The 21,608-nt window shown below is 33.3% G+C and overlaps 1 protein-coding gene across 2 annotated transcripts in view; it reads right to left on the reverse strand.

Moving 5' to 3' along the window:
* LOC123318930 (C3 and PZP-like alpha-2-macroglobulin domain-containing protein 8) overlaps positions 1 to 21,608 on the reverse strand; it is a 1,198,665-nt gene that overhangs the window by 504,857 nt on the left and 672,200 nt on the right. For both annotated transcript variants that reach the window (XM_044905716.1, XM_044905717.1), the window contains one exon: positions 14,758 to 14,985. In XM_044905716.1, the coding sequence (XP_044761651.1) occupies positions 14,758 to 14,985 (228 nt within the window). The remainder of the gene's footprint in view (positions 1 to 14,757; positions 14,986 to 21,608) is intronic.

Below are 21,608 nucleotides of genomic sequence, written 5' to 3' on the forward strand. Positions count from 1 at the left end.
TCTTATTTCTCATTCACTTGGGTCAGAAAGAATGATTGGTTTTGTGCCCTCTTTCAGATTAGTGTTTGATCTTAAACTCGGTACTTGATTTCAGTTTCATCCATAATACAATTTTGTGTATTCATTATTTTTGCAAACCCAAAATGGCCGCATTCACAAAATTCTCGCTATATGAATTCATTGGAGAAGACATTATGTAGTGAAAGTAACATATAGATGATAGGATCTTTCTGTTGTTAACAATTCAGCGGAGCGAGTTATTGGTTTAATTGAAGAATGCAATAACTCCTAAAAGAAGAATGAAGAATAAACAGTTACAGTTTCTTTTACAATTGATAAACGAACATCGTCATCGTTTTCCGGATTGCAACAAAAAAAAATTGAAATTATCTGTTTAGAACATATTATGTATTATAGATGTTGAATATACCAACACCAATATTATTTTCCACAATCGAATGAATGCTTTCTATATGCGACTTATTTCTAATATCATTAAACCTACCAATCCCACAAATATCGAGACATTTGTTGAAAAATTGATAGTTCACTACCTATTTTGTGACAGCGGCTATTTTGGATTTATAAAAATAATGAATACACAAAATTGTATTATGACTGAAACTGAAGACAAGTACTGGGTTTAACAACAAACACTAATCTGAAAGAGGACACAAAACCAATCATTCCTTCTGACCCAAGTGAATGAGAAATAATAGATGCTGAATAATTTGATTCTGAAGAGTATAAATTTCTGACTCTCTAACAATTGTTGAGATTGACTATTTTAGGATGTCATAAATTATTTGAATCTACATAGAATCATATTAATTGTATCTTTCCAGAGCTATATTCTGATTTTCAAAGTAAATTCCAATAATTTCTCCCCAATATCCGATTAAAAACAGCTACTTCGACAAAAATTTCATTTCAAGCTCTAATAACTTTTCGAAAAGCCGTTTTATGGAAAAACTATATGAGACAGTTTTTGTAGAGCACCTAACTCCCTACATAAAAATATATCGCTCAATGGAATCCGTCCATTGGTTTGCGAACTGGAATTTTTTAACTAGAAATAAATTTTTTTCCCCTGCTATTAGTAGGGAAAATAGAAATCCTCGATGAGCGACCTCTAAATAATAAGATTTTTGACTAATATTTTCACAGACGTCATTTTTCAGTGCCCTGAAGATAATAAGGGGTGTGTTTCTCGAAAAAAAGGAAAGTCGATTTTCTTGAATCAGTCTAATATATATATATATATATATATATATATATATATATATATATATATATATATATATATATATATATATATATATATATATAGTAAAATAGGTTAAGGGATGTCGACCAAGTTAATTGTATACTACTATATACAGGGTCTTTCACGAGGAACCTCACCCATATTTATACGAAAAACTGCTGAACGTATTTTCATGAAATTCAGCACTTATAAGTATTTCACGATGCTGATGAAATCTAAAATATTTTCAAGGCATGAGCACCTCCGGTTTTTCCGGAAATGACGTCAACTTCCGTTTTTCAAATTAGAACACCATTTTTTTATTGCAGAAATAGATTCCTTAGAAAATTTCAAGTTATTTTGATGTAACATTATTCAGTTTTGGTTGGAAAATTCTCTCTGAGCGGGAAAATTCGAAAAGAAAATCGAAAATAGAGCTCCGCTGAAACAAGAATAACTTCGAGGTTTTTGGATGGAAAATTTTCATTTTTGGTATTTTTCAAGATGTAAGATTGATGTATCCACTTTAAAAATCGAAATCGCGATTCATGATACAGGGGGTGAAAAAATCGCTTTCAAAGTTAGGGATGACAAAATCGTGAAAAATCAATTTTTTCAAATTAGAACCCCATTTTTTTATGGCAGATATTGAATCTACGTTAAAAAATAATGTGAGTGTATGCATCACACCCTTGCCCTAAAGTGGATATTTTCTGAGTTATTCACAAAAAACTGTTTTTCGTCTTGAATTTTCAGCTATTTCTTTTCCCTTCACGCCAAAAAGATGAAATTTTCAGGAACTGAAAATGCAAGAGAAAATAGTTACAGGTTGTTCCTAAATAGATGGCGAATTTTGATTCGAATTTGTATCGGAAACCTCTTTATTCTCAATTAATGGTCCACATCTTTGGCCACCACGTTCTCCCGATTTAACTCCTTCAGACTATTATGTTTGGGGTAGGATAAAAAATATTGTCTACTCAACTCCCCTGACTGATAACGAGGACTGCATAGAACGAGTCAGAAATGCGTTCAGGTTTGTTTAGATTTTTAGATTCATAGTTTTGAAACTCAATTTGGTTTTTAAACACTTTTGCAGATCTCTTCCTCCCGATGAAATAAGAAGAGCAACGCACGAAGCATTCCTGAGACGTATGAATAAATGTCTAGAAATTAACGGTCAAAACTTTGAGCATCTTCTCTAGTTATAACTGCGAGAGTCTGCCATGGTTCTCCTAATAGTAACTTGAAGTCGGTTTCAAGAAGGGGTGAAAAATCTACAGCATGATTCAAATAACAGTTCCTGAAAATTTCATCTTTTTGGCGTGAAGGGAAAAGAAATAGCTGAAAATTCAAGACGAAAAACAGTTTTTTGTGAATGACTCAGAAGATATCCATTTTAGGGCAAGGGTGTGATGCATACACTCACATTATTTTTTAACGTAGATTCAATATCTGCCTTAAAAAAATGGGGTTCTAATTTGAAAAAATTGATTTTTGACGATTTTGTCATCCCTAACTTTGAAAACGATTTTTTCACCCCCTGTATCATGAATCGCGATTTCGATTTTTAAAGTGGATACATCAATCTTACATCTTGAAAAATCCCAAAAATGAAAATTTTCCATCCAAAAACCTCGAAGTTATTCTTGTTTCAGCAGAGCTCTATTTTCGATTTTTTTTTCGAATTTTCCCGCTCAGAGAGAATTTTCCAACCAAAACTGAAAAATGTTACATCAAAATAACTTGAAATTTTCTAAGGAATCTATTTCTGCAATAAAAAAATGGTGTTCTAATTTGAAAAACAGAAGTTGACGTCATTTCCGGAAAAACCGGCGGTGCTCATGCCTTGAAAATATTTTAGATTTCATCAGCATCGTGAAATACTTATAAGTGCTGAATTTCATGAAAATACGTTCAGTAGTTTCCCGTATAAATATGGGTGAGGTTCCTCGTGAAAGACCCTGTATATATATATATATATATATATATATATATATATATATATATATATATATATATATATATATATATATATAGTTTGTGTAGTGTTCTTATCGACCAAATATTATTTAAATAAATTAGTTTTATCGGGTATGTGGTCTAATTCCAAGTAAAACAGCCAATAAGTTCTGTGTTTATCTTTACTTCTCAATATTTCGTTGACAGTTGTCAACTTCTTCAGGAGAAACTGCAAAATAATGAACCGTGAAAAACAAGACAAAAACACAAAACGGCATTACTTACAAGATGTACCAAAATATTAATCAATAATATCGACTGCAATTAACATTAATAATGACAAATTTCTCAGAAAACAGCTTAAAAAACATGAAATATCCCCAGTCATTATACATTACATAGCTAACGGTGGAACGATACTACGCTGTAGGCACAATACGCCATCTCATGAGAAGATAACAAAATGAAGACACAGAACCATCTGTTTTAATTTTCAAACCACTATAAAATATTCAAGAGGTCACTATAAATCGCACTCATACGGTCCGTGTCCGATTTAAAGTTCACTGCATTTTGCTGCTTGCCAATCTGAAACATTTCGAGGAATAACCTATTTCTGTAATTCGAATCTGTCTCCAACACTCTAATATCATCAAACCCGAAAGCAAAACTGTGCCCAGTTTCTTGGCAGTGTCTAACTAAAGCACACGAGTTCTTTCCAATACGGCAATCACTTCTATGTTGAGTGATTCTTTGTTTCAACCATTGTTGCGTTTGGCCCACGTAACAACCATCACAATGTTGACATGAGATCTTATATACTGCATTAGTGCATAATTCTATTGGTGTCCTTTCCTTGGTCCTCGAGAACAGGTCACCTACCTTCGTCAAATTATATTTGGCGAGTTTGATGTTTTCAAATTTGTTCAAAACTCCTATAAGGTTGGGTGTGAAATCTTTAACGAATGGAATCCTCATGAATTTAAAATTTTGTTTGTTCAGTTGTTGTTGTCAACCTTGATTCCCTATTGTGTATCAATTTGCTAAGGGTATTTTTATAGTTATATATATATATATATATATATATATATATATATATATATATATATATATATATATATATATATATATATATATATATATATATATATATATATATATATATATATGTTGAAATACTATGGGTACTCGGCAACATTTTAACATATAATATACGGCAATACTTCGAATTCACTATTTTTCACTTTTTTGAATTATTAAAAAAAAATTAAAATTTTCAAATTTTGTTCCGTACTCTTGAAATTTTTATATATGTTATTTCAGCCTTTATTGCATTTTATGTTGATAGATTTTAATCAACATAGAATATATTGTTACGAGACCGTTTCCCACAAGAAGCACGGAATCGCATCGGAACCCTAAACCCAGGATTCCTGGAAGACGACACAAGGCGTGACCACCGATTGTGACTCTTTCCGTTTTTCATAATTTGAATAGTAGTTAGTTGATGTCTAGCGTTAGATAGATTCATTTGCTTGTTCTTTGAACAAATAAAAACGATATCCTTTCTATTGAGTTGTCCTTTAATTATCATTGGCAACCCTAAAAAGAAATAAGTTCTTTTTAAAAATAGACTTTTGGATACGTTATTCATAACTGGCGCTGCGAACAGGATATCGCAACGGAGTTTTAGTGAAAAGAAAAAAAAACTAAAATCAGTTTCCATAAGTGAATACGGACTCGTCCGGCAAACAGGCTGTTCGAAGAGTGTTTGAGGAACTCCTGGTGACTATCAAGTCTTTGTGCGGTATCACCAAGAAACCACATCGAACCAGCAGAGAATCAATTCTACCGACTTCATCTAGAAGGAAGACCATCAACTCGATCCACTTCGATTAAGAAGAAGGAACTACACACCCTAGGATGCATATCTTGGTGATGTAAGTCCATCAATCTCTTTCCTTAAACCCAGAATCCCAAAGTTTAATGACAGATACTGATTCTTCAAGCGTACTAGAAGTCATCGCTGAAGATTCAGAATTATTAGAATTAGGAACAAATTTTTCGAACAATCAATCAATTAGAAAAAGAAGATTCCAACCATATCCTTCAAGAAGAAATTTTGAAAACCTCGAAAGGAATAACCAAACTTCTTCTAACCCACCTGTAGTTGACGCTATGTCAAGACAAGACATACAATTGCTTTTGAACTCAATACCTGAATTTTCTCCAGGTCAAAATGTATCAATATTTATCAATGAAATAGACAACCTTTTTATACATCTCCAAGGAAGGTTAACTCCAGACCTTACTTACGCCTTGAATTTCACAATAAAATCAAAAATTGAAGTAGAAGCGAGAGATTCCATTTCTTTCCAGAATGCTAAGGAGTGGATCACCATCAGACGATCATTATTGCAAAGATGAAGTGAAATGAAGAAGGAGAATTCAATAAAATTTGCATGGTTTAAAGATGGACGGAAAACTGATACAAGTGAATCTATTAAAATTCTCAATGAACAGGATTTTGAAAAGATAAATACACAAAAAAACTAAACAATTTTTTTGAACATCTTGTATCTCAATATAAGATCTATAAGGAAGAGTCAAAAATTTGAAAATTTGAAATATTATATTAGAAATTACAATTACCCAGATATAATTGCTATTACTGAGTCCTGGCTCCGTCAATCTGAGATAAAATACTACAGCATTGATAACTATGTGGCCGTACATAAATGTAGAAGCTCTAGAACCAGAGGTTGTGGTGTGATCCTATATGTTGAAAAATATTTAAAATTTGAAGTCGTGGTTAATAAGGAATTCGAACTCCTGGATAAGTGTGAATACTGTCAGATCTATATAGAAGAGATGAACGAAAAAATAAAATAACAAAAATATTCTCACGAACTAATTACAACAATTTCAAGGAATGCATGATAGAGAAATGTAGACAAAATATTCAAACAACAGATGATTTGATTGGTGCTCTAACCTCCGCAAAAAAAAAACGCAACAATGAATCATCATAAAAAAGTATTAAATAACAATTTTTGGTTCAACAATGAAATTAAAAAACAAATAAAAATAAGGGACAATGTTCCTCGGAAAATGAGAAAATACCCACATATAAACAAATATAAGGATGATTTTAAAGCCATCAAAAAAGAAACTTACTAAATGATAAGAAGAACCAAGAAAGAAATAGAATAAACAAAATTGGTACCAAAATCAAACAGTTATGGTCCATTATCAATCAAACACTTAATATTGAAAATAAAAAGCAGAATAACAAAATCAATAAAATCAAAAAAGATAATATGTCTATATCTGAGGATGGAGAAATTGCTGAACAACTAAATGAATATTTCACGGATAATCCTTCAGTACTTCATCTGCTAGTGGAGATGACGACTTGACAGCAAGGGACATCTCATCAGTCTACAATATTGTGGAGGATACACTATTGAACACTATAAACTTTTCACTCAGAACTGGTGTTTTTCCCAAAAAATGTAAAGTATCCAAAATTATACCGGTTTTCAAGAAGGGAAGCAAAGAAGAAGTGGAGAACTATCGGCCAATTGCAATAAATTCTACAATTTCAAAGATAATTGAGAAAATAATTGAAAAAAGATTGGTTGGATTTTTCAGATTGTCTCAAGAACAGTATGGTTTTCAAGCAAATAATTCAACGCTGGGACCAGTGGCAGACCTGGTAGAAAATATAATAAAAAAACAGACGACGGTTTTTATGTTGCTACAATATTCATAGATCCCAAGAAAGCATTCGATACAATAGATCATCACAAGCTCATTGAAAAACTGAAGCTACTTGGAATACGAGGACCAGCCTTGAAACTTATAAAATCATTTCTACTAGACAGATCTCAATATGTTGCAATAAATGGAAAAAAAAGTAGAAGAAGAAAAGTCAAAACCGGTATACCTCAAGGATCAGTCCTTGGGCCTCTATTATACCTGCTGTATGTTGAGAGCTTATCAAAGGTGAATCTACCAGGAAAATACTATATGTTTGCAGATGACACAGTATTATTATTTTACCACAATGATCTGAAGGAACTTGAAAGAATTGCGAATAGTGCTCTACTAACATTTCTTAAATGGTTGTGTTTCAACAAACCCGTAATCAATGAAGATAAGACAGTCTACATGTTGCTTAGCTCCATAAAAAAAAGAAAAAACAAACACGATATTTCACTGAAGATAAACGAATGTGTAATCAAGCGTGTGAACTCGTACAAATATTTGGGGCTGGGTGTTGATGATGAACTTGGATGGAGCAATCACGTCGACACTGTATTCAATAAAATCAGCAGTATGATTGGTCCTATTTCCCATATACGAAATTACCTTACAGACAAAGAAAAACTGATGTTTTACAATGCTCATATAAACAGTGTACTAATTTACTTATTAGTCATATGGGGCAATACCACCAAATTCAACACAAATAGGTTGCAACGATCACAAAATAAAATAGTGAAATTCCTATTCAAGTTGCCATTTGATACACCTACCACATTGCTGTATAGTAGATATCCCATTTTGCCTATACACAAGCTCTACTTACGTGAATCGTACATGTTTGTCTACAAGATCACCAATAATCTCTTGAAGAACGGCCTAACAGTGGAGAGCAACATCATCCATCAATATAATACAAGAAATAGAGACAGATTCAAGCTGGATAAAAACACAGAAACAAATTATGGTAGAAGAAGACCTAGCTATGCCGCTGTAGAATAGATGGCAATTGCAACTTGCCATCAGATCTTCCGAATCGCTGGGGACATTTCGAACTGGTATACGAGAACATTTAGTTGTGTGATTTTATAGTTAATATTCAATATTTCTAACTTGTAATAAGAAATTTATGTACCAAATGAACTATACCTTGTTAATATTTCTGTGAGAACAACTATATATTGATTAACAAAATAAACTTTATTATTATTATTATTATATAAGATACGGAGATCAACGAAATTAATACCTATTGATTTCTGCATTAACACAATCCGTTCAGAAAGAGAACGAAAATTATTTCGATTTTTACAGTAGAATTTCAAAGAACTTGAATGACCTTTTACAATACCTAACACTCAATACACAAGATCCAAATTATTTGCTTTACAAAAAACAAGATGTAGAAAAATTAGCCCTCAAAACTTTCCAAATTGGACTCTCAGAACCATATCGGTCATATTTAAGCAATTTCGAATCTAAAACTCTTGAAGAATGTATAAACAGATGCAAATTTTATGATAATAGAAAGCGAATATTGTGAATTCTCAAGAAAAACTCAGGATAATAATAAAAAACCAATTTATCGACAACAAAATAGTAGTTCAAATAGAGAAAATTTATTTGTTACTCAAAAACCTACTTTCAGTCAGCAAAATTATAATAATTCAACAGAAACCCAATTTCATCTTAGAAGAACTATTTAATGTTCAATCGGAGAATTGTAATTCAGACGAAAATATGACAGAATATTTCCCAGAAAATGAATTCGTTAACCCTCAAGAAGAGTGGGAAGAAAATGATGAGGATGAAAATTTTCAGTCATGTGCCCTAGAAACAAACAATACATACTTAGACTTGAATTGTGTTAAGATTAAGTCAAAATTGCCCTATATTTACCTTCCAGAAGTAAATTTAAGAATTCTTATTGATTCAGGTGCAACAAATTCAGTAATTAATAGCCTTGTTCGTAGAGTGGTTCACAACGGTTGTGAACTGTACAGAGCAAACGCAAATGGGTTCTCGCTACCCTGAAATGGAATTGCGCTTACTCTGTACAGTTCACAACCGTTGCAAACCACTCTACGAACAAAGCTAATAAAAAACCAGCTTATGAAAAATTTTTCAATTTCCTTTTCAAAGAACCATTCAATGTTTCTGGTTTAGGAAATACTATTGAATCAGATGACAATTCACATATCCCCATTTTATATGAATTAGGGATCTATGAAAATATTCATTTACATGTAGTTGATTGGCATAAAAAATTCGACGCATTATTAGGAACTTCCGATTTACAAAGACTAGGAGCAAAAATCGATTATCAAACACACACTTTAGAAATTAACGGCTTAAAAATCCCTTTCAATCTCGAATATTGCAATTCCAAAATTAAACCTAGAAAATTCACTGCGAAAAATCATGTCAAAATACCAGTTACTATCGAAAATGGCCATGTTATTATACGAGAGCTGAACTTCAAAGAATTTTCAACCCCGGAATGTATTGCCCACGCGAAAGACGGATTATGTTGTATACCAATCCCTCAACCAATAAAAAGTACCATCGAAATAAATTCCTCAGAAAGAATACCTGTTCAATCTTTATTCGAAGCGGAAATATCAGAACCACCCGCAGAAAATCGAAATTTTAAATTTTCCACACATATTATAACCGAGCACATGAATTCGGAAGAAAAAAGAGAAATTCTAAAACTTTGCAGTAAATTCAGAAATATTTCTTATAATGAAAATTGTGATCTTTCATCCAGTAACACAGTCAAACACAAAATCAGAACAAAAGATGAAGAACCAGTTTACGTGAAGTCCTTCAGACACCCTCATAGTATGAAAGGAATTATCTAAGAACAGATACAAAAATTGCTTGATGATAAAATTATACGACCATCAATTTCACCCTATAATGCCCCCGTATGGATCGTCACTAAGAAAAAAGACGCATCTGGCCAAAGAAAGTATCGAATGGTAATCGACTATCGTCGTTTGAATGAAAAAACGGTAGAAGACAAGTATCCCCCACCCCGAATTGAAGAAGTCTTAGACAATTTAGGAAAAAGTTGTTATTTTTCAACATTGGACATGGCCAAAGCATTCCACCAAATTGAAATGGACCCAGATTTCATAAAGAAAACGGCCTTCACAGTAAACAACGGACACTATGAATACGTTCGTATGCCCTACGGCTTGAAAAACGGACCAAGTACTTTTCAAGAAGTCATAGATGATGTATTCAAAAAGTATCTCCACAGATTTTGTTTTGTGTACATGGACGGTATTGTAATATTTTCCAAATCTTTACAAGAACACATCTATCATTTAAAATTAATTTTCCAAAAACTAAAAGAATTCAATCTCCAAATCGAACTAAATAAATGCGAATTTTTAAGTGAAAATGTTGAATTTTTTGGGACATGTAATAACTCCCGACGGAATAGCAACGAATCCTTTCAAATTGAAAGCGATCGAAAACTACCCAATACCTCGGAATACAAAAGAAATAAAATCATTCTTAGGATTGTTAGGTTAATATCGCCGATTCATCGAAAATTTTGCTCATATCGTTTCACCAATGACAAAGTGCTTGAAAAAAGGCGCAAAGGTAAAACCTGAAGATCCAGATTATGTATCATCATTTCAGTTGTGTGAAGAACTATTAACAAATGCCCCAAGTATAACTTATCCAGATTTCGAAAAACCTTTCAAATTGACAACAGACGCATCAAACGTTGCTTCAGGAAGTGTTTTATCCCAGTCTAATCGCCCAGTATCATATTATTCTAGAACATTGAATTCAGCCGAAAGAAATTATTCGACAATTGAGAAAGAATTATTAGCAATATTGGATTCCACAAAACATTTCCGGCCCTATCTTTTCGGTCAACATTTTACTGTAGAAACGGATCATAACCCACTTGTCTAGCTCTATAAAATAAAAGAACCAAATTCAAGACTAATTCGATGGAAACTTAAATTAGAAAAATTCGATTTCGATATCGTGCATACAAAAGGCAAAGAAAACAAAGTAGCAGACGCACTTTCAAGAGTTGAAATCAATAATCGGGAGAACGATAATCTTCCTTTACTTTCTGATGACGATTTGAACGTTGAAATCCCTTCAGTATTAGCGAATGTAAATGAAATACCTGTTCTAGCAGATGAAGAAGTGAAAACATTTTAAATTCAGAAAATAATCAAAATATCCTCAACAATTCCGACAATCGAAACGAAGATAACGATTCCGGTAATACTATTTATTCAACTCAAGACGACAACAGTAAAGCAATACCCATTACAGATTCCCCAGTCAATATTTACCCAAATAGAATAATTCTTAATATCGGAGAACAGTATAATTTAAAATACACGAAACCTTTTGGAAGAAATACGTATAATGTTACTATCAAACTGAATTGTACTACACTTTTCAAAGAAGTTTTCAGACCCACTGAAACCTAAGGAATTTTTTTCAGAGATAAAAATTTAAGACTCCTTTTTATTCGATTTTGTAAAGAATCTTTCAACTACTCAGTTAAACTCTACATAAGTAATCTTTATTTATTAGATGTAGAACGAGAAGAAAATCAAAACGAAATAATCTCAGAATATCATGACAAAAATCATAACGGAATATCAGAAACTTTTAATCAACTATCTAAGAAGTATTATTGGATTAAAAAAAAAATAAAATTACCTCGTTCATAAATAAATGTGAGCTCTGTCTTCGTTCAAAATACGAGAGACGACCTTATAAACTAAAATTTTCAGGACCACTTCTGGCAAAACGACCTTTTGAAGTTATACACATAGACACATTCTCATTCCGAAAATCAAAATTTTTAACGATTATTGACTTATTTTCCAAATATGCCCAATCTTACGTAGTAAAGGATGGCACTGCCCTTACTATTCTGAATAAACTACGTCACTACTTTTCACATCAGGTTTACGAAAAATATGAGGAAAAATCTCAAAAGAAATTAGATAAATTGAATGAAAACCGAAATGACCCTCCAAAGTTGGAACAAAAAGAAGTTTTTGTAGAAAAAGGAAGACCTCCTTTCGAAAAAATCATTGTTGAACAACTTTCACTGAATATTTTTTATAGGAATAGTTCAAGAAGTAATTAAGTTATAAGTAATTTATTTGCTAGATTTTTTCGTGGCGTTTTTAGACCGTACCGGCAGCTTCATCATTACAACAGTGTGTGCTGTAACAGCACTGCTAATGCTCTGGATTCGTTTGTTGTCTCTCCTGAGATTGTTCTGAATAATATGAATTCCCTCGATGCGGATGGAGGAGCGGGCCCTGATGGATATCCATCATACTTTGTTAAGAACTGCTCTAGTTTGAATTATCCTCTTTCGATTCTATTTACTAAATCTATTCAGTCTGGTACTTTTCCAGACTCATGGAAGACATCACTCTTGGTTCCAATTTTCAAAAACTCTGGACATAGAAACTGTGTTACAAACTATCGAGGAGTGTGTAAGCTGTCAGTTTTTGCCAAGCTGTTCGAGAAGATCGTTCTTGATGTCCTCAGGCATCATTTAAAATCAACAATAATACAAGAACAGCATGGTTTTTTTCCCAGAAGATCAGTGGAAACGAATCTAGTAGTTTACACAGAATTTATTACAAGAGCTCTGGACAGCCGATCTCAGGTTGATTCAGTTTACACAGATTTCAGTAAAGCATTTGATAGAGTTGATCACAATCTTCTAGCTTCCAAACTTTCCGCTGTTGGTATCCACGGTGATCTATTGAGATGGCTCGTATCTTATTTGTTTAATAGGACCCAGCTTGTCTGTGTGAACGGTTACAAATCCTCCCCATTTGTTGTAACATCAGGAGTGCCGCAGGGATCGCATCTGGGACCTTTACTTTTTCTCATATTCGTGAATGACTTGAAGGATATTTTCAGATATTGTCTCATACTCCTGTATGCAGACGACTTAAAAATTTTCAAACAAATTGTCAGCATAAGAGATTGCGTAAGAATGCAGGCGGATCTGGAAGCATTTTCGGAATATTATTTTCGTAACAAATTAGAGTTGAATGTTGACAAATGCATGCTAATATCATTCACTAGAAATAATTCACCTATCGAGTTCCAGTATTGCTTGAATAACATCGACGTTGGTAGGGTCACTAGGGTTAGGGATTTAGGCGTGATATTTGATGCAAAACTCTCCTTCAGCCTCCATATGGATCACCTCATCTCGTCATGCAGTAAATCTTTGGGTTTTTTGTGTCGTATGTGTAAATCTTTCAATGATGAGGAAGCCATTAAGTCATTATACTACGCCTTTATTTATAGTAAGCTCAACTTTGCTAGTATAGTTTGGAATCCTTTGTATAATGTCCACAAAGTTAGACTCGAGAGAATTCAGAACAGGTTTATAAGATTTCTACATTACAGAGTTTCTAATGTTTATGTAACTCTCGGTATAAACCAGGTCCGTTCGCAATACCACGTTGAGCTTCTCGAACATCGGAGAATAAAAAATGACTTGATATTCGCTTTTAAGTTGATGAAGGATTGCTATGACTCACCGGACTTGGTTGCAATGATTCCCTATCATGTCCCTTACAGAGCAACGCGAAATCGTGCTTTACTCTCAGAGAGTGCATTCAATACCAATATTGGTAGGAATTCACCGGTTCACCGAATATGCACTTCATTCAATAAATATTGTGCGGGGATTGACATTTTTATAACTTCCTTGTCCAGTTTCAGGAGGGACATCAGGAGCATTTTCCAATTGTAATAGTTTATGGTTTATGTAATTATTGCCTGTTGTTAGTTTTATAGTTTTATATGTGTATATCTGAACACCATGCTTGTTAAGAATATTGTTTAGTTTATAAGTGGATCTGTCATGGGAATTTTCCCGTTTGTATCCCTGTTTCAGAATAAATAAATAAATAAATAAATAAATAAAGAAGTAGAAATCCAAATTTTGTCAATTATAATTGGTAAACTTTTATTCGAACATTGTAATTATAGCAGGAAATGGACAAATTCATTTACTTATCCTCAAACAAGGAATTGGCAAAATTATGGTGTTCAAAGCTTAAAGAGATTCCAGCAAAACTAAGCATAACTGTCGTGATATTAAGCATAAATAAGTGAAGAGCCAGCCCTTTCTGTAACATTCCGTCGAAATCAAATACATTTGGTTGACATCGGGTCATCGGGAACATTTGGTTAGAATCTGTTACATAGTGGCATGATTTCTGACATCCACCATTATATTGTGTTTGGGATACATATATTGATCCATCTGCCTAGTTTTGATATTCGTATTTTTAAATTTATCAAATAACTATCTATGCTGTATGAGAAATTTTATTCAATTGTAAACATAAAGTCCTGTAAAAGTGTAAATATTATCAGCCATTTCTGACACAGCACAATTTCGAAATGTTTGCGACCTGTGAAGTCTTCCTTAGACAAATCTTCGTAGTCCTCAACTAAACGGCTAACCGATAAGATAGGATTCCATCCTGGTAGCCTTTAGAAAAAAACACCCCGGTCCGCTAACCGCAATCACCTTTCTAAGCTTCTGATACACATTATGATAAGTCTGACAGTAATCTGTTTTCTACATATCAGTCCTGAGATTGGTTCTCCCCCTCTCACAAATTATTCACGAATTTTTATTGGATAAAAATTCTATTTACTCGTTTTCTTCTCTTATTTTCTGATTGGGATCGACAAAATTTATTTTCTTCGTTGAAATGTGAAATAGGTTAACTCACGTGTAATTCACGCACTTCCACAGCCAGAGTTGGTCGTAAGCAGTACCTCCAACGAGACTTTCTGGCGGCCTACGACGGTTGGCAGGTCCGGCTCCGGATCCTCTTTGACGGTAGGAAACAGCAGACAATCCAGAATCGCCTCTTTTGATGCACTGTCTTTGAAAAAATGATACTCCTGCTTCCAAGAAATCTATTTCACCTGATTCGGAATTGTGTTCGTAATCCTCACTGAAATGAAACATGATCTCAAAAAATTGTCAGATAACACTTCCTTAATTTTCATGTTTGGCTGAAGAGTGACAAGTTTATGTATCTATTTTAAAGAGTATCATCACAATCATCATAACTTATTTATTCTGAGGAACCAAGTGCAATGATTGTATTTAAAATTGGGATTGAACTATGTTTACAAATATCGTCATGAATCACAAAAAGATGTTATACACATCCATAGACGAAGAGATATAGACTGAGCAATACCTGCATGAAATTGGCTATTTTATAGAGAAAGATAAATGTTCGTCGGGCCAAGACCTATACCTGTCTCTTTTCTTTCGATATAGACATGAGTTAAGACCAATCAATATTCTAGAAGAAGACAAGTAGCTGACCTAATGTTTGTTTCTGTCTTTCACTTTTTTTGACCGTATTCCATGTATAGATGGAAAGGAAATGCTCAATCCATGTCTCTATGTCTATGTACACATCATACAGATCTGACCGAAATTTTTTGTCAATGATTCAAAATCCTATATACATATATCCTTATCCTATATATATATATATATATAGAGGGAAATATTTGTCGGTTATGTAAGTAGAGTCTTGGTATTTATTGGGAAAGCGACAATGGTAAGTAAAACTGTTTTTCCTTCAGCTTAAGCTTTCGAGACTTTATTTATCTCTTCTTCAGAAGCACTATATATATGTATATATATATATATATATATATATATATATATATATATATATATATATATATATATATATATATATATATATATATATATATATATATATATATATATATATATATATATATATATATATATATATATATATATATATATATATATATATATATATATATATATATATATATATATATATATATATATATATATATATATATATATATATATATATATATATATATATATATATATATATATATATATATATATATATATAGATTTGTTCGACCGCATATACAGACCCAAAACGGTATACTCGACCGACTTTTCAGTCCAAAAGTGACGTTGTCAGACCCGGCTCCGGGTCTGGTAACGTTCGACCATAGAATCGTTATAAGGGGGGTTAGGGGATGCTAGGGGTGAATTTTCAGGTGGGTCTGAAAAGTCGGTTATACTCGTTATTATATACAGAAAACTTCAGGGTTTGGCCAGTGCGAGGGCGCTTCGAGCGACATGGACTTGATGTATATAATCCGCATAGTTGACCGACGCATCTAGTCCGAAAATTTGGCAACGTTGCAGTTGAAGAGCTTGAGAATTTATTTTGTCATCTTTTCGATTTATACACCTCAAATGTACTATAAGAAAACTTATACGATCCCGGTATGATGAACAGTCGTCATGAGAAATATTCAATGACGATATTTTGAATTGAATTGAAGTGGTGTTATTGGATTCTTTTCGTATACGAACTATAATAGCACACGTATGGAAACTTATACAAGCCCGATTAAGCGAAGTGAGGCGACCTAATTTCAGGAGCACTGGCACGTTTAGGATCCTATGCGCAAAAATTGTATTTTCACCACACCCTACTTGACCCTCTGTCGTGTTTACGAATTTACGAATTTCCTGAACATCATTGTAGTTATATTTGGTTGACAGGAGCTATTTTCCAGAAAATTTTCAGAAGATCAATATACAAAAGCAATGGAGATTTTGTACTCCTACCACAGTGATAAAAAGGTTTTTTTCAGTATGAAGTCCTTATATTCTTGAAAACTCTATCTCTGGTATTCTTCAGCAACTTCATTTTTGTTTGAATCATAGAGATGAAATATTGGAAATTACTCGAGTATCCCGAACTAACAATTGGAAATTTTCAGTTCAGGAGGTGGAAGGGTATTCCTCAGTCAAACTTTCAATTTGATCATTTATAAAAATACACATAAAAATTATTATCAATTCAGAGGATTTTCAGTTACACGATTGGTTTTCGCCTATAGGTACAAGTTAATTTACAGAGTGATGTGATACCTAATATATGTTTAATATAGATATTTGAATTAGCTTGAGCTGAAATGAACAGATGATATAATATACCAAAATAAATAAAAACACCTAAAAACTGTCTCTCACCAATTTATTCTACAAGAACTACCGGTTTCGGGATGACTAATCGCATCCTATCTTCAGGTTCCAACACCAGAAACGCTGTTATGAGCCTCTGGACTTTAAAAACCTACTGGGATGTCAATAATTCTGGAAAAGACCATAGTGATTTTTCAAATTTTGACATTTAAATTGACATTTTCTGGAACTCATCTATGTCTTGAAATTTTTACTTCTCGTAACTAGTAAATTATTTCGCAACTGTTGGGATAAACTGAAATTAAATACCTTCAGTGACGACTGAGACGATTTAAAAGGAATCTGCGAGGAACGTTTGACTATTGACGGCAGAGGGTAAAGTAGGGTAAAGTTAAAATTATATTTTTTTTTTGGCGGAGATCCTGACTTCATCGGACGTTTATGGTTTTGCGGACGTGTGATAATCTAGTTTGCATACGAAAAGAATTCAATAACACCACTCAGATTCTATTCAAAATATTGTGATAACTTTTTCTTTCAAGGTGTTCCAGACATAAAAATCCAAAAGCGTAAGGTCGGAGCTTCTTGTTGGCCATCTTACCGGACTGTACCTTCCAATCCATTGCACCCCAAAATATTCATTCCCGTACATTCCGGCTATTATGAGCTGGGCAGCCATTTATTTGAAACCAGACATTTTCTCCAATATGTCTGTCAAGATGCTTTGGATCAATCGGATCGGGAAATATTACTCGTCCAAAAAGTTCACTTCTCATGACTGCCAACCACACGTTGACCCTCAACTCATGTATGGAAAAGAGAAAACTTCCATGCGACTATGGTTTCTCATTTTCAACATGAGTTGAGGGTCAACGTAAGATGGCCACAAAGAGGCTCCGACCTTACGCCTTTGGATTTTTATGCCTGGAACACCTTGAAAGGAAAAGTTTATTAAATTAGCGTTCAGACTCGAGAGGTCCTGATCGAAATAATAACATTGTGTTATGCTGAAATGCGTCAGAAACTTCGCAGGGTTGCAGATTCACTACAAAAACGATGTATAAAATGTATTGAACAAGGCGGTGGCATTTCGAGCAATTATTAGAGTATAAGTACTAGTAGTAATTTGTTTTCTTTACATGTTTTCATAAAATCTATATCATTAAAATTTAGTTTATTCATTTGGGTTATTTGATTTTGCAGATAAATTCATGATTTCCATGTGAATAATTTTAATATTCAATCATTCAATCAAATTAAGGTTTGGAATGTGTCGAGTTTTTTGTTGTTATCTTGTTAGCCCTTATATTCATATGTTAACACTTTCTCCTTAACCGTATATTTCACAACTGGAACCGTCTCCCTGAATGCGTAGTGCGATCGACCTCGGTAAACGGTTTCAAAAACAGTTATGACAGGTAGAAGTCCTCTCTGTGAGGAACTGTGGTGTTATATCTAATTTTGTTTTTTTTTGTATATGATATTTCAGTTTTGTATTTTCCGCTTTCATTTTCGTTTATCCACACAGTTTATGTATGCATGAATGTAATCTATAACAATTTTCTCATTTTTGTTTGTGTTATTTCATTTCAGTCTTTCGCATTAATGAATGATTGTACCTATCGAGGAAAGCTATTACGATTATTCTGGTTTTAAAGTTTGTTTTGGAATATTTCACATCTCATTGACGCGATATTTATAGGAATGAATTAGATTTTTCTGTTTTTTATTTCAATTTGGAAAATACATTAGAGGAGGAATTCTGGGCTTGGCACGGACTTCTTGGAAAGTGAAACAATTATTTTCAATTCGACATACAGGATGATATGATGAAACTGAACACGTTGAATTAGGTGTGATGAGTCTGGCTCTGGAATATTGAAATAATTCATATTTCGCTCTCTAGATCTCAATTTTTGTAAACAGTGTTTCAATAAATTTTGTTGATTTTTGTCTCATTTTTATGATAGTTGGAGTACTTGCACGAATTAATTTTTCATATTTTATTACAATCATTTTATGTATACAGCCTCTCAAGGTTATGTTACTAATGGATCAAAATTTGGGAAGAATCTGTTAAAAAGGAATTTGCTTCATGAGAATATTGAGACATTACTTCTTTCTCAACAAACTCACACATATATGAATTTCTACCGTAACACCTACTTTTTCGCGTCATTTTATACATCGAAATTGTCGGCTCCAGTCCCGTCAGACTGTCAACAGCGCCGGGATCGTTAACGTTGGCCATATTTACCGCTGGAGTATATGTGGGATTGTAAAGTTGGTGCAATGTCTCGGGTTTGGAAAATATTATCGATTATGCTACTTTTTTAAATGAAGGAATTCTTTTCCCCTCTAAGTGTGCCTAAGGAGTTATAATTCTCATTAACGTTATTTCATCATATATACTCGAAGAAAACATTCGGATCATGTGGGTCTCAGGTCGCCTTAGAAACGTATCGGGACTGGAAACGTCTATTGGACAAATATATATATATATATATATATATATATATATATATATATATATATATTTTTTTTTTCTCAATCACCTTTGCAGGGTGAGGCTTAGAGCTTGCCGGTTCCTCACAGAACAAGGCAACACTCAATTGCTAGTGAGGAAACTTCTCACAATTCTCGTGGTCCACAAGATCACTTCCTTTTGCGCCTTCTCTATTAGATCTTCGTGCAGTCCAAGTTTGGCTGTGTTCCCAGCCAGGTGCATCTCAACCAGCCCATTCGTGGTAATGATTAGAGGAAGTATGGTTATGTGGGTGAGTCTGTAGAGTTCTTTTAATTTAAATGCCAGATCGTGATATTTAAATATCTTTTCAGCGTACGCTTTTTCAACGTTGTCGTCGGCCGGTACGGTGATGTCAATTATAGTTACTCGGTTTTCCATCTTTTCAAGGACGACAATATCCGGCCGGTTGTGCGCTATTGGCCTGTTCGTTATCAGTGGATGGTCCCAATACACCCTCACAGCATCATTCTCCTGAACTTGTTTAGGTAAGTATTCGTGTATTTTTCTTTCTGTTTTTAATAATCCATATTTCAGGGCGATGGCTTGATGGAATACTTTTGCCATGGCATTGTGTCGATCAGTGTATTCCCTGGGAGCGAGCACTGGGCAAGATGATGTGACATGCCCATATATATATATATATATATATATATATACAGGGTGATTTTTTTAAGTGTTTCATTAGAAGTTTTCGAGGAAGGAATTGTAATACAGATTCAAGATTTTGGATTTTCGTTTTAGAGAACATGAACTTTAATTGCAAAATATTTTCAAGCGGAATCTACTTCCGGTTTCACCGGAAACGAATGTAACTTCGTTATTTCAAATGCAACACCCTGTATATTTTTACATATTCGAATTCTTCGTTTAATTTTACACTGATTTGATGTATGATATGTGCAACCACTCAAGCGGTTTTTGAATTATAACCTGATTATCAAATTTTTTGAAAAAAAGGTTGTCACAGATTAGTGTCCATATCTTCAAAATCCCTCATTATAAGAATTTCTTTTTGCGAAAGAAGAACAAAAGAAAGTACGCTGATACTGTTTCTTGTATAACTTATGAGGAAATATTATACAGGGTGTCTGAAAAAGGGCCCCAAACTGAGCCTCGATAAAACTATGAAATCTCACTTTTTTCAAATGGCACCCCTATAATTTTGTAATTCCAATCGATTGCCCGTCAAAAACTACTTAGAGTGTCCCCAACATTCCATGCCTCTAAAATCAGTAATTTCGCCGTAATTGAATAAAATTCGAATTTCGGGAATAAATCAAGGTTTCTTAGTCTAACCATAGATTTATTAGGATAGAAATTTTCAAGAAGGCTATGTCTGTTCATTTATAATGCATTTTTGAGAACTGTCATTTATACTTGTTTGATTAATCGGGCACTATGCAAAATCAGAATTACAGTAACAGTGATGTATTAAATATGTTCTTCATTTACGGTGAATGTAACAAAATATTAGAAAGGGCAGTCAGAACTTTCAACGAAAGAAACCCACATTTACCACCTTTAACAAAATCAAAGTTCAGGAGGTATCAAAACAATTTTCTCCGTAGTGGAAGCATTAACCCAAAACGGAATCGTGTGGAAACAGTAACAGGTAATGAAGAACTTTGATTTTGTTAAAGGTGGTAAATGTGGGTTTCCTTCGTTGAAAGTTCTGACTGCCCTTTCTAATATTTTGTTACATTCACCGTAAATGAAGAACATATTTAATACATCACTGTTACTGTAATTCTGATTTTGCATAGTGCCCGATTAATCAAACAAGTATAAATGACCGTTCTCAAAAATGCATAATAAATGAACAGACATAGCCTTCTTGAAAATTTCTATCCTAATAAATCTATGGTTAGACTAAGAAACCTTGATTTATTCCCGAAATTCGAATTTTATTCAATTACGGCGAAATTACTGATTTTAGAGGCATGGAATGTTGGGGACACTCTAAGTAGTTTTTGACGGGCAATCGATTGGAATTACAAAATTATAGGGGTGCCATTTGAAAAAAGTGAGATTTCATAGTT

This window comes from Coccinella septempunctata, chromosome 8 (assembly GCF_907165205.1).
Source record: "Coccinella septempunctata chromosome 8, icCocSept1.1, whole genome shotgun sequence".
NCBI lineage: Eukaryota > Metazoa > Arthropoda > Insecta > Coleoptera > Coccinellidae > Coccinella > Coccinella septempunctata.